We start from the raw sequence: 15,283 nt of genomic DNA, 5'->3' as shown, positions 1-15,283 counted from the left end.
GTCTCGCTGCCCCAGACAAACTCCTATATAACCTTCAGTTACTCCTGACATAGCTGCCAAGTCAATTAGTGGTTTGCCTAGGAACAGTTTTTGTTAGTGTGAGCTTGAGGTTTGCGTATACAGTGGTAAAGTAAAGGTGCCATGGACGGTCACGCAAGCAAAGAAAATGTGATACCCTTTCCCTTGTTTGGCAGTGTAACAGCTCAATTAGGTTTCCAATACCCCACTGGCTTCTGACCCGGGTGCCACTGCCCCTGATTCACTATTGATGTCTTCACCCTGCTTACATGCAGTATGTATTTTTTATTTTTTTATTAACTCAACATGATTTGGTATTTCTGGTAATTCACCATCAACCTGCAGCCAGTGAGAATGACCAAGAATTCCCCGCTCGCCAGGCAAGAACCCGCGCTAAATATGGAATATGAAAATATGGAAGCAAGAGACCACTGCAATCACACTTTACTGTTTTACCAACATGTAAACTGTATTGATCATCCATGGCCTAGGAGATATTTTATGCTGCCCTTCCAAGGAGGTGCGGCCCCCTACGAGTTCCTGAATTTAATCTCCAGCGTTGAGGCCTTGGAAGTAACATTTTCCTGTGTTGGGCTAGGTATCGACCTCACCTGTATGTTCATAATCTAAATATTTCAATAATTAATTTATACACATTCAATTTGTGAGAAAAGGTCACGTAAAAAGAAAATCGTCGCTGTATATTTAGATCTGGCAATTTTAGACCATTAAAGAAAACATACCATTGAATATTAATACATATGAAAAAAGTAATCTGTCTTATGTTAATTAATTATGAAACATTTGTTTAGATAGGTTGTCCTATAGAAAGAAGTATAAAAACAAAACAGCATTGATAACCAATTCTGCTGCTGCCATATTATTTTGCGAGAAAATACGTCTTTAGGTTTCACACTGTTGCTGAAAGATTGAGAAACTCACATCTGAGGCTGCACTTCACTATATGTTATGCACAATTGTTACACCTGACAGCCTTGGGTAGTAGTCCTCCAGACTTTTTGCCTTGACCTCTCCTCCCTCCTGTTTTGCTGAACTTGTTTTTGTTGACTTTACATCTCTGTGCATTTTACCATTGCTAATCAGTGCTAAAGTGCTTGTGCTCCCTCCTTTCAACATGGTAAAATTGGCTTACACCCCGTTGGCACATTTAAATTACTTATAAGTCCCTTGTAAAGTGGTACTACATGTACCCAGGGCCTGTAAATTAAATACTACGTGTGGGTCTGCAGCATGTATTGTGCCACCCACTTAAGTAGCCTTTGTAAACATGCCATTGCAGCCCTTTTATGCAGTTTTCAATTGCCAATTTGACATGGCAAAATAAATCTTTTGCGAAGACTAAAACTTATTTTTTAATAACTATAACTCACCCCTAGGGTAGGCCCTAAACCGCTCATAGGGCAGGAGACCTAGTAGTTAAAAAGTTGGACATGTACTGTTAGGTTTTACATAGCCTGGTACCTGGTAGAGAAAAACTCACAAAATCATTGTTCACTAATGTGAGGCCTACCTCTCCCATAGGATAACATGGGCTTACCTTATTACAGTTATTAAGATATAACCTTTGTTTGGGAGAAAGTAGGAATGTGTAGAAAAGTGACTTTTTGACATGCTCACCCCCCACATTGTGCCAGGTATTTGTTGTGATTTCGACAGAAAGTGCACTGGGTTCCTGCTAACCACGTCCCCAAACCCAGGTTTCCCAAAACTGTGCAATTGTATTCCCCAACTGGCAATACCTTTAGTGCCCTCTGTAAGTCCCTAGTAAATGGAACCCCCATTACTTAGGGCCTGAGGTACTAAAGAGGGTACCCAAGCGTTGCAGCACAAATTGTGACACCCTAAGGGACCCCTCACCAAGCTCATGCTAACTGCCACTGCAGGCTGCGTGTTTTGGTGCAGACAAAAGTGAAAACACAACATGGCACACAGCTTCTGTGCCGTGCCTGCCGACACTGCATGCAGTATAAGTAGGTCACCCCTACAGCAGGCTGTACTGTTCTGAGGCAGGGTTCACTATACTACATGTGAGGGCAAAACTGCAGGAACAGTTCCATTACTGCCAGTACAAGTGATCAGGGAAGCCATTCTAAAAACATGTGCTGGACACTGGTGTAAATGAGTTCCCCAGCTACATGATGGCTTCACTGAAAATAGGGATGTTTGGTAGCAAACATCTCATATTAATAAACCCACACTTCCAGTGTCGGATTCAGTAATACATGCACTCTGATGGCACCTTAGAGGTGCCCCTTGAAAACTGACCAGTTAATGGTGTGTTGACTGACTGGCTTTCACCTGCCTGCCACCAGGTTATGGGTTTCTGATACCCAAGGGTGAGGGCCTTTGTACTCTGGGGACTATGAACCAAGCCTGTTCGAGCAGGGGGTGCTTAGCCCCCGCCTACAGAATGACCTATGGATTAGCATTACAAAACCTGGGAGCTTCAAAGAGGCCCACCGTCTTTGTAATACGAATCTGGCTTCTCTCACAGGTGAGGAAACCAACCCACTTTGCCCATGGCCCTTGGCACCTGCACAGGAGGGAAAATGAGCTAGGCAAGACAGGCTTGTCCACCTTCAGACGAGTACCAACCCTGAACTGGGCTACCTGAATTGGATGCGACTTCAGAAGTGACCATCTGGGTGATGGCAAACTTACGATCTCCAAAACAGGGTTATGCCCACTTCCCCCAGGAAGTGGTCACATAGGGGGCATAGTGATCCAGGGGTAAGAAGCCCATTGGCTACTACTCAATACTCCCCTAATGCCCCTAAGTTCAGTAATTAGAGGAGCCCTGCCACCAGGAAATCAGATCCTGCTGACCAAAAGAAGAAGGGCCGAAAAATCTGCAAAAGCAAGAGCTGTAGAAGAAGCAACTGACTTGGCCCTAGCCCTGCTGGCCTGTTCGCCTATTCTCAATAATTGCGCCAGTTGGCTTGACCTGCAAGCTGCTGATCCTCCAAAGCCTGGGAAGACACCCAGCACTTCTACAAAGTCTCAGCTGTTCTCTCAGCTGTTCTCCTGCATCTTGAGGGACCAAAGACCGAGCTGTGAGGTTCCAAGACCGCGACACCAGAAAGCTCCAATACACCTGAGCCGCATAGCCCAAGCTGAAGTGGGCCAACCGTGCCACTGTGGCCCCGAGATTCTGATGACCTAAAAAGAAGAAGGACACAGAAGAGCAGTGAAAGCAGAAGACTGAAGAACAGCAACTGAATTGGCCGTAGCTCTGCCGGCCTGTCTACTGTTCCCTGTCAAAGCTGCACCAAAGTCGTCTCATCCTTCCTCAATTGTGCCTCTAAAGCCTATGAGGACTGCCTGCCTTCAATAAAGACTCAAGAACTCCTGTGAAGCAGCAGAGCTGCTTCCCTGCATCCTGAAGGCACCCCAAAGAAGCATGTGAAGGCCTGTGAGGGCTCTAGACCGCAAAAACCAGACACCGCAAAACGCCACTGCACCTGTCCCTCCTAGCTCGAGCTGATGTGGGCCAATAGTGTCAGTGTGGGCCTCCGGCCCTCCAGAGACAAAGCCCACCTTGGAAGTGGCCACTGTGGACTTCCTGCCGCTGCCTGCAGCCTCTGCTTGCACGCCCCTTCTACGGTGAGTGCTCCCAGTGATGAAAATCCAATGCCTAAAGACTCCTCTGCACCCGTCGCCCCTGGATAAGAGGACCAAAGGCGTCCACACATCTCCGTTGAGGTGATCCTTGTAAATAAGCCCCCAATTATTTGAAAGGAGTGACTGAAATCTTTAAGATCAATTTGACAGGTTGCGACTGGGGTCCAGATGTCCCTGTGTATTCCCTGCTCTAATAAGTTTCTACTTTAGTGAGTGGGTCAACTTGACTTTTAAAGGTGTCCTGCATGGCAAATTGGTCGTCCCATTAAAACTAGCCAGTTTGGAGTGGTTGAAGGTATCTCGCGTGATAACAGCATAGGAAGTGCATTTTCCATCTTTAAGATTTTTCAAGTGAGGATTGTTTTCAAGGACGTCATCATTCAGTCTATCTGAGTTTCTGGTGGAGTATTTAAGTACTAACCCCTAGGAGGGTCAATTAGAGGGGGTACCTATCTGGTATCAGATACCGATGAGAGCTCCTTGATTGATGATTAGACTTCGATGCTCGAGTGGGGAAAAGACCTCTACAAATTCCTGGTTGCTGCGCCTGACTGTTCACCTTTTCAACCTGAGCAGGAATTAATTCTTCAAAGTACACAGGACAGAGTTGGCTAAACATAAAGGGCCTCATTTATGAGGCCGCTTTCACTGCCGGACCTTCATTTTTTGTGACGTTCCCTGGTGCAGGAGCCTACCTCCATATTTACGAAGCAGCACTTTGGGGTATATTATCAAGCACAGTGTTAAAATTATCGCCGCTTCTTGATAATATGCCCCAAAGCCACTTTTTTTGGCTTAAAGCTGCCTCGTAAATATTGTTCTCTTTAACGCAGTTGTCTTCATGAAAGGGGCGTGCAATGGGTGTTGCTGGGGGTGTTCCCAGCAACATCCATGGCTTTTTGACACTGCCCCAGATTACAAGAATTCATAAATCTAAGGAAGCGCTTAAAACTTCTGCCTCCCCAGGGGAGGCGTAAGGGAGGCACAACGAGGAGAAATATCTTTATTTCCATCCTTGTTTTTCCTTTTTCTATGTGTGCTGCATTCTGCAGCTCACTAGAAAGAGGAAAAGCCTCTTCTGATTATTTTTGTGCAAAAATAGTCATCCCTGCAACGCAGGCACCCTTGCACCATGGTGCAAAAGTGCCTGCGTTGGCGCACAGTGGGCCATTGAGCACCGGCGCAGGGGAAAAGGACAGGAATGCACCAGATCTGATAGATACGGCGCACTCCTGCCCTTTTCTTTTGCCGTAGGGCAGGGCAGCAGGAAGGCCTGCGGCGCTGCCTTACAGCAAAACCTCATAAATGAAGCTCAAAAATGTTAAGATCTTTAATAAGTCTAGGGATCATGTGCCAGGTGAGAGACTCATGGGATGCTGCTTAGCACCAATAAGACCACTGAACACCAGAAGCAATCCCAATTAAAATTGATTGTGGTCCTCAGTGGTCGTGGGGAAAACAAATACACGAGCCCAGATAGCTAATCCCTGCAGCCGAGGGATTAAATATTGGCAACTTAACCCATCCACTCATCCATCTGTTAAGAAGTCAAGTGGGAAGACTGCCTGCGAGAGAAACTTAACAAACAGACACACTATAACCACTGAACTAGCTGCTCAAAGCAACACAAAACATAAACTATACCCACTGAACTAGCTCCTGACAACAATGCAATCTTGTAACTAATATCACAGCTTGAAAGACGATCAGGATGTAAACCACAAGAGCCTTTCATCACATCAGATAAGACAGCTTTGAGAAACGTGATTTGTGACCCATGCGGATGCAGAATTTCCTTGGGGCTTTTTACAGCAGAGATAATGCCAAGGCAGAAACTGAGAAATTGATTTCAGTTTGATGAGCAAGCGAGGATCAATAGCGCCCTCTAGTGTTCACACTTGCCCGACTCGGTAGGCTGCGCTTGTTATATATATATTCTTTTTTGCAGTTTTGTAGAGAGCAAACTTGATCTGAAGGTATTGGAGCTCTTAACACGAGCACCAGTTGCATTACACAAGGACACTCATTTTATGTAAGCAGAGGGAGATTTTGGGCTAGATGTACTTAGACCTGGTTTACGATTTTCTAATAGCGAATATTTGTGATTTGCTATTAGGAAACTCACTTTTCCTCACAGTGGGGCCTATGCATCAACAATGCCATTTGCGATTCCTTATTAGCGAAAAATAAGGAATCGCTAATAAGGAATAGCAAAAGGCTATGCATGTAGGAATCGCTATTCAAATAGCGATTCCTTAATATTCCTTATTACCGATTCGGTAATACCGAATCGGTAATAAGGAATACCTACCCATTCATTCCTATGGGCTTGGAGGCCCATAGGAATGAATGTAAAGCCAGTCTGTATTAGCGATTCGGTATTACCGAATCGCTAATAGCGGGAGCACTTTCAAGGGTGCCAGGGTGTCAAAAGGACACCCTGTTGCACCCCTGAAAATGATATGTGCACATATGTTGCACACACACATGCTCTAAGGGCATGTGTGTGCGCAACATGAAACTTTGAAAAATGCACAAAAGTGCATTTTTCAAAGTTTTTGCAAATTACCATGCAGTTCATCTTCATGGTAATTTGCTCCCCCTATTAGCGAAATCGCTAATTTTTTAACTTTGATGCATTGCATTTAAGGAATCTCACTTTGGGATTCCTTAAATGCAATCGCTATTTAAGGAATCGGTATTTAAGGAATCCCTATTTAAAGAATCGCTATTTAAGGATTCCTTACATAGCGATTTCTGCTTTTGGGTTGATGCATTGGGATTGGGTATTTTTTACTTAATACCAGGAGCTATTACCGAATCGGTATTTTACCGACTGGATTTTGGGTTGATGCATGAGGCTGAGTGTGTTTAACACTGTTTGCAATTGCCAGTGGGTCACAATTGACCTACGTCATTAACATTCATGAGGTAGGTCGCAATTTTCAACGCATTGTATCGCAAAAAACACAGGGATTGTGGCCTGCTGGGGCCAGCAGACCACCATATCTGTTTTTGCTTTTAAATAAAGCAACTTTTTTATTTAGCCCGTTTTCCTCAAATAAAAACTAAATGCGTTTAAAAAATCAAAAATTAAAAGTTTTATATTTATTTTTTAAGAGGACCCAGTAGTCCGTGGAACCACTGGCTACTCTTAAAAAACATTTTCGTATACATTCACAAAAGGGAAAGAGTGCCAAGGGGACCCCTTCCTGTTTGCGAATAGATTATCACCTACTTGAAGTAGGTGGTAAAGTTTGAATGTTGGACAACTGCATTTTGGTCTCAAAATATTCACACATACAACTGCGATTCTCTATTAGGAAGGGACACCCTTAACACACCCCTTCCTAATACCGAATCACTAACCCCTAGTTGGTTGCCAAATTGCAAAACAGGTTTGGTACATAGAAAAAGGCATTTTTCCGGTCGCAAATGGCCCGATTCTGTGAATTGGGCTGTTTGCGACCTGGAAGAATCTATGTACATCTGACCCTAAGTGATTTGCCCAGAATCACAGGATGTTGAACCCAGTGGCGGTTGTTGCATAGCTAAAGTTGGGGGGGGATTATGGGAAAAGCTTTACCTGTCGAAGCCGGCTGCCTCAGTGCTCTTCTCCGGCTCTCCTCCCACCAGTCACTGGGGCCCAGCACCCCACCCAATCCCAGCGCTGCTATCATGTGATACCTAGCATGAGAGCAGCGGAAGAATTGGTCTGAGCAGCCTGGGTTGCCGCTCAGGCAGTGACTGGGAGTCTGTGCTATTTCTCCAACCTGGCTGTGCAACACAGCTGGGTTGGAGAAACCTAAGTGCGCCTAAGACGGCCGGCCAAACCGACATGCGCACTGTACAGTGCCCATCGCTCCTCCCCCTGCCATGGCCCGTCCCCGCCTTACACTAACATCGGGTCAGTAAGTCAGCGGAAAATAAAATGATAATATTGTATTGCTCCGCAAACAAGGACCTTCCTACATCAACCACCGACTGAACTGCCATCTTCCCTCGAGACACCTGCACTCCGCTTCACTCGTCCTCGCACATGTCCCCCCGCACGCATCACACCCAAAGCGGCGGCGGTGCATTCTCCTACATCACCACCAAAACCTGAAATGACCTCCCCCTACACCTCCGAGCGGCACCCTCCCAGGCAATCTTCAGAAACCAACTCAAGACCTGGCTTTTAAACGCAGACGCAGCAAACCCCCAGATGCCCCTAGTGGTGATAGTGCTACACTTTAGAAAGGATTGATTGATTGATTGATTTTATTTTTCACTGACTGACTTTGAAAAGTGGGGCAATGCTCCTTTGCCATTACGGATTAGCCGCCCCTGGTTGAACCGCCGAGAATGGAACCCGGTTCCTTACTTTCAAAGTCAGCAGCTCTAGCTGTTACGCCACATCCTCTCCCATTTACAATGTTCCCATTTAAAGCACCGGAAATGTTTATAACTGTAACATGCACAGTGTGTTTGCACGCTTTTAGATTCGATCTGTAACAAATAATATATATTAGACTGAGAAATTAGCAAAGAACGAACCCCAGGTAAAGGGATATTGCAAACTAAACCAATATGATATCTGCTAAATAAAAGGTCATTCAAAAGACAAAGTTGCCATGCTTTGTAGTGATATCTGGTTTATCTTGCCCTTCCATCTTTTAAGTATGGGGTCCTTTTCTGCAGGTCGTAATTGCCCTTTTCCTGCTATTTCCTACCCTCCTATATTTCCCCCTTGCAACCAGTGAAATGTATTTATTCATGTTGTTTTAATAAATGGGAGCCTGCAATCCTGAATAAAAACCTGTTTCTAATTTCATTATTACAATCAAGATGCACCACCTCTCTGGTCACCTCTAATAACCAAACGAGGTAGCTATTCAACTTTAATAGTTAGTACAGTTGAGTTCTGACTTCATAAAGCCTGCTACCAGCAGCCAAGGTGAAAGAAAATCACAGAGGATAATTACATTTGCAGGTTAAACAACAAACAATCCCAGCTTGCTTTTTCCTTTTTCTGCCCAGTTTTTTTAAAGGAACAAAGGAGATATTTTTGCATGCTATAGGTCTTTACAGGAAGGATAGAATCTCTCTGCATGTTTCTACACATTCTGAGCTACAGCATCTCTTTTAATGCAATGTATATTTAACTGACTCTAATATTAATTGCAGCAAATTACTAGCTGCATTTGGCCCATATACTTTAGAACAATAGATTCTACAATTAATCTTTATGTCTGCAAACATACTATCTCTTTCAAGGAAAGAAGAGCACAAGATAGAAGCAGTTTGTGGTAAAGGTTGTGGTTTTGTCATTCGGCCTTGTTCTTTTATATGGTCACGGAACTCCTCAGTGACTTGAAAAATTCTAATAATGTACAGCAGGGGCATGTTATCCCAAATATAGTTGTTTTAGATAGCACTCACTTATCTTGTGTAGAAATTAGAGTACTGCTCAGCATTAGTGGTAGGAGTAACTTGCATAATTCAGTGTAGCATAATCACGTGGAATACCCGAGAATTCCACAAGATTATGCTTAATTAAGCAAGAAAAGTAATTCTGTGTTAACACTTTTTTAGTGCAAAAATGCCACCTTGCATCTATAATGGGAATAAGAATGCATTTTGCACTAAGAAATATCGCTAAACATAAAATAGATAGATAGCAAACTGTTGGACAGTGGGTTATTGGTAGGGGTATGTAAGAACCTACCACTAGTAACAAGTCCACTGACATGGTATAGGGTCCAGTAAGGGTCTCAATAAATTAGTCCCTTGCTCAACCCTTGGTAGCTGTAAATGAGCAGTGAGGCCTAACTTAGGAGACAGGTATGAACAGCATTTAAAAACACCAATACATTAAATAAGTAAGATACAACACACAATAAAAATCCCTCACTAATTTATAAAAATAGGAAATGTTTTTTTATAAACAAATAGACATCAAAACAACTAAAATTCAATTTAGGGAACCGTAGATATGAATTATTAAAGATTAACCATTTTATAATGCTTAAAAACCTATAACACCACTCTGGGACATCTGGTCACTCTTGACCTGGACAAAGTCATAGTTTGAGGCCAACCGCGATGGAGCCCTGGTCGGATACACTAAGCAGGCAGCCCCGGTCAAAACGTTACCTTCACACTTAGAAACTTTTCTGGAGCTTTTTCTTCTGACGGCCCTCGCTGCTCTTCACCTGACCGACTTTGGTGAGGGTTCGCCGGCTTGATTTTCAGGGAGCTCCCAGTCAAATCCTGGAAGTCGGTGCTTCGGAGCTTTTCAGAGGAGTGAACCTGAAGTCCTGGCCGGGTCATGTTGTTGTGTGTAGATTTAGATTCCGTATATAGGTTTCCTGATTTATGCCCTTATATAGGTATCATTCATATTGCCCTTATTTAGGCATAGAAAATCCAGCCCTTATTTAGGCATTGTCCATGCTAATCAAACACAGACATGGTCTCCTACATCCGTCCATCCACGTCACAACGAGTTCTTGGAAAACCGGACTCTTAAGCCTTTAGGAATTTCCCTTGCTTGGATATTGATTTCTCCAAGAACTCATTTAGTATGCATGAACATCTATTCCTTAGGGGTTCATTCATGATGTTCGGATGCTCGACTTTTACGTCAATACAGGCATTCCTAAACACTTTCAAGGTATAAATATACCTGCACTTCCCCTGGCAAACCATGGTTCCGGCACGATTTAGCTCGACTGCCTACTTGCGGTTCACCTCGGCTAGTTCGGAAGGAAATCGAGTTCCAGCCTGGCGCACTGACCAGACGATGTCATCCTCTTCGCAGAGAATCCACCCAGACGCATGATCACTTCCTCCAAAGTGTGCATATTCTTGTCCCAGAAAGCACTATTCTTCCAAAACCCACGATGGCTGAAATTTCAGCAGAGCAGTAAGAGATAACTAAAACAACTCCCAGTGTGGCTCATTTCCATAGCTCTTCACCCCATAACATCTGTAAATTCCTTCCTTAAGCCTGCTATCTGGCTAAGGCACAGGGGATGGGGGGGGGGGGTAGGCCTGGCATTCCCTGACTGGCCTGTCCTCTTTGAAGCCTCATGCTTTATGACCACTCCCCCTTGCTCTGGCATTCCTGTGTAGTTGCAGAGCTCTCTCCAGCTGATAGCCTCTCCCCTGGATAGCTACTGCTCACCTAATCAAGGCAGCCCGGCTAAGCCTGTTAGCACTGACCAATCAGGGAGTACTGCAGGAAGGCTGGATTTTGGCTTACAGACAAGAAAGTCTTATAACTTCGTTTCTCAACAAGTTTTGCTAAATTCAACAAGATCAATCTGTTGGCTTTATCAATACCATTTCTTCTAAGTCTTTACATTTTATTGTATTCCCTTCTTAACAATAATTATGCGTGCATAACATAATGCAAGTGTCTACAATGAGGAAAAAATTAAATGGGCACATTTCCCTCACCAGGGTTTATAAAAAGGACCGTGCTTATAGTTACATGACCCCACTCCCCTGGCACACCGAAGGGAGACTTGGAGGAGGTACCTAATATGTACAAATAATGTAGATTATCACTTCTAAGGACCTCATAACACCAACGTCGAGTGTGCAGTGAATTTACTTTTAAAAGCAGAGCTGCAGAGCAGGACTGCTTTTAAAATGACCTCAGGCATTCAGCAATGCACGCATGCAAGTGCCGAAAGGCTGATGCTCTCTAAAGTTCCATGCCCTATTATATAATAGGGTCTTATAGGTAGTTTCAATCCCCCTGCCGTATTATCTACTAGGGACTTATAGGGTTGGTAATTCCATTTGTAAGAATTTACTTGTAAAAGCAGTCTGCAAAGCTGCATTTAAAATTAAAGCCACTTGGCAGTGCCCACATACAAAGTGCATAAAATCTGCTGGGCTTCTGAACCGCCAGGCTCTATTATTTACTAGGGGCTTATAGGTAGATTAATCCCCCATACCCTATTACCTACTAGGGACTTATAGGATCTGTCAGGCCAATTGTAAGTGTACCCTAATACATAGGGCTGTTTGCCAGGCTATCCTTCTCCCCATCCACCCCTAAAAGCATCCCTCTGGTCTTCTGTCTACCGAGGATTTCTCAGTGTTCCATATATTCATCCCAGCCCTCGGTACTTATAAAGTAAAACAGTTGCAGGAGGTTAAATCACAAACCTAAAACAGCTGTACATTATACATATACACAGTGGTGTGAAGGATAATACAATTTAGAAAGAGTTAGCACAATGTGGGGCACATTTATGACTTCTGTGTGGGCAGCGCAGTAAGTCACCCTGCTGTGCTGCCCTGCATCACAGGGAAAAGGCAGGAACGTGCCATATTTATCCAATAAGGTGCACTCCTATCCTTTTACCTTGCACTGGTGCCATTTTGGCAGTCTAGTGTTAATGCAGGCACCCTTGCACCATGGTGCAAGGTTGCCTGTGTTGTTGGCAGGATTGTTTTTGTGCAGGAAGGAGCACTTCCTGCACAAAAACAATCCTGAGAGGCTTTTTCCTCTTTCTATATGTGCTGTAGAATTCAGCACACATAGAAAGAGGAAGTAACGAGGAGACATAAGGATATTTCTCATCATTATGCCTCACCTGGGTAGGCAAAGGTTTTTGGCACCTTCCCAGGTATTCATACAAAAATAACCTTGTTAAACAGAACACTTTGTAGCCATTATAAATTATATTAAGCGGGTATTATGTACTCCTAGGTATGGCTATGCTGAATTATCTTATCATGCCTACCTCTTAGTGTTACTCATTTAAAAATTATTATCAACCATCCACAGCTAATGTTACACCACCAAAGAAAAAATGTGGGAGAAGTCAGAAAGTGCCTCACAGAAGCCCCAATAAACGAGCAACTGGTTGGTACTCGACGTAACTCTTAGGTTCATGTGAAGTAGTGAGAAAATAATAATGTGTAAATGATGGTGTCATGTATCAAACATCAAAAGTGAGTTGTGAACAACTATTCCACACATTCTGTATTTAAATTAGGCCTGGGCGGTAAATTCCGTTCCGCTCGCGGAATTTGGGGAATTTAGGTAATTGTCCAAAATTCCGTGATCCGCGGCTTCGCAGAATTTTTTGCTCGTTCGCGCTTTCAAAATGAGTGTTCGCGAGTTATTTCTCCCCGAGCATGCAAACACCGTTCGCAAACAGGAAAAAAGCATCGCGAACGGGCGGAACAAGCAATTCCGCGTGTTTGCGGAACTTTTGCGTGCTCGCGGAGATTTTTTACCATTTTGCTGAGTTTTGCATAGCGCGACTACGCAAATTCCGCCCACCCCTAATTTTAATAGTGTCCACACTCAGATAAAAGAAACAGCATGTTTAGACCATTTTAACTTGAATGGCCAACATGTTTCATTGCCCAAACAATTTTTGGCAATTTCATGAGGGCACCGGGATGCATCTACACCTCACTGATGCTTTGGATCTGTAGTGGTTGATAAAAATAATAAAAGAAAGAGTGATAGTGCCAGAGACAAAGAGAAACAGAGATTGTAAACAGTTCCCAGGTATACCTGTACTTGTAAATCTGGGAATACGTAAAAAATCCATGGATGTTGAGTGGGAACACCTTCGCAACACCCATGGAAAAACCATCCTGGCACATAGTAATACAACGCAATGATTTGCACGGCATTATATTACTCGAGATTTATGAAGCCAAACAGGGCCACGCAAGGTGGCTTAGCATGGCTTCATAAATCTCAATTTACATGTGTGTCGCTCTTGCACCACGTTCATGTTGCAAGAGCGATGCAAAGGAGCTCATAAATATGCCACTAGGTGTCTAGGAGGACAGACAGCGAAACATGTACAATACCATGCAACGACAGAATATGCAGAACTCACCGTAGGGTATGGGAAGGAGCAGAAGACAGTGTACTTTCTGATGATGCCATTTAACTTTAGGGGAGGGAGCCAAGACACGAAGACAACGGAAGCCGAAGCAGCAGCGGCTTTCACACCAGCCGTGGGGCCTGGAACTGGAAGAGCAACACGTTTTTAATTTCTACCCTAAATTTATTGATACACATTCTTGTTGAAATCCACGTTTACAGGTATATTCAACAGATCTCTGATGGGCCTTTGTTAGGAGATACAGTCTCGTAAATGTACACAATTCATCAGGTATGTCAGGACAAAACCACCACCTCCCCAGTATCTTTCCACAGCAGATGATACAAAAAAAATCAGATAAATGGAAGAGAAAACTGGAAAGGAAAAAAAAAGAAATTTCTTGGTTAAAATCAATGCTTACAAGTTATTTCACAGTTGTTGCAAAAGACCTTAGGACTCTGCAGCACTCTTCATCCCTTCCACTTCTAGCTCATCTATTAACTGATTGACTAAGAGGTGGTTAACTAGTGCGATATAAGATGTTCCATGCAGACTGATTCAACATTTTCTCTTTTCTAGCCTTGACTAATTACTTTGAGGAGTGCTAATGATGTATTCCAGAGAATGTTCCACGAGGTAAAGCTGAATATCATTCAATGACAACACAATGGAATTTATATGTTGACATTATATACCTTCCAAATCCCTCCATAACTTTCCAAAGAAATTGTAAACCGTATATCACATCTACAACATTTTAGGAGGTGAGGGGCCAAATTTCAGTGCAATACATTTGACTTCATCAAAACTGACTTCATCTTCCAGACGAACAACTTAGCTACATGGACTTCGGCCTCATCATGAGATTGACTGATTGAGAGGTGATGATGCTTCGAATCCGGAATCTCAAATTCCGGCCCGCATTATTCCATTGAAATCTGTCCATTACAATTTATAGTCCCCAGAATAGTGAATAGCTATGCCGATCTTGGTACCTGGTAAAAATCCACATTCCTGAATCTGTGGATGGGGACAGAAAAGTAGATGCCAAGAGGGATGGGTGCTTGACCTGTCTGCGGAGAGTGTTTTATCCTCACCTGTGATGCTGGAGAAAGGGAGATGGGGTTCAAGTTTTGCCTCTGCCCACAGCCTCTGATCCTTTCTAGCTGCGATTTTGCCAATTGCTGATTCACAACTGGTAAAATCGGGTTCAGCATTTTTGGACCTGATAAAAGTGTGGTGGAGCGGTATGACCCTCAGAGATACCACCCTACCATAGTCAATAAATCAATCAGGGATTTATATAGCGCGCTACTCACCCGTGAGGGTCTCAAGTCGCAGGGAGGCGTGGGGGGGGGGGGCGGGGCGGAAGCTCCGGATCAGTTGAAGAGCCAGGTCTTGAGGTCCTTCCTGAATGTGTGCAGGGTCAGGGAGCTCGTTCCAGGTCTTGGCTGCGATGTGGGAGAAGGCTCTCCCACCTGTTCTGTTTCTGCAGCTGCGGGGGACCTCTGCCAGGGCGAGGTCGGCGGATCGGATGTTCCTCTTGGGTGCGTGGAAGGATAATCTTTCATTGAGGTATTTGGGTCCGATGCTGTTGAGTAATTTGTAGGCGTGGGTGAGGAGTTTGAAGGTGATACTCTTCTCGACGGGGAGCCAGTGGAGGTCTTGTAGGTGTTGTGTCATGTGTTTGTGACGTGGTGTCCCAAGGATGAGTCAGGCTGCGGCATTCTGGATGGTTTGGAGTTTGTGTAGAAGGGTTCTCTTGATAC

At 44.0% G+C, this 15,283-nt stretch overlaps 1 protein-coding gene across 2 annotated transcripts in view; it reads right to left on the bottom strand.

The window, feature by feature from the left end:
- Positions 1 to 15,283, bottom strand: part of DSCAM (DS cell adhesion molecule) — a 1,046,690-nt gene that overhangs the window by 185,533 nt on the left and 845,874 nt on the right. For both annotated transcript variants that reach the window (XM_085621230.1, XM_085621231.1), the window contains exon 20: positions 13,527 to 13,660. In XM_085621230.1, coding sequence (XP_085477356.1) covers positions 13,527 to 13,660 — 134 coding nt within the window. The remainder of the gene's footprint in view (positions 1 to 13,526; positions 13,661 to 15,283) is intronic.

This window comes from Triturus cristatus, chromosome 8, assembly GCF_964204655.1.
Source record: "Triturus cristatus chromosome 8, aTriCri1.1, whole genome shotgun sequence".
Classification (NCBI taxonomy): domain Eukaryota; kingdom Metazoa; phylum Chordata; class Amphibia; order Caudata; family Salamandridae; genus Triturus; species Triturus cristatus.
The sequence above is the reverse complement of the archived record's forward strand: the minus strand, read 5'-3'. Positions and strand labels throughout refer to the sequence as shown.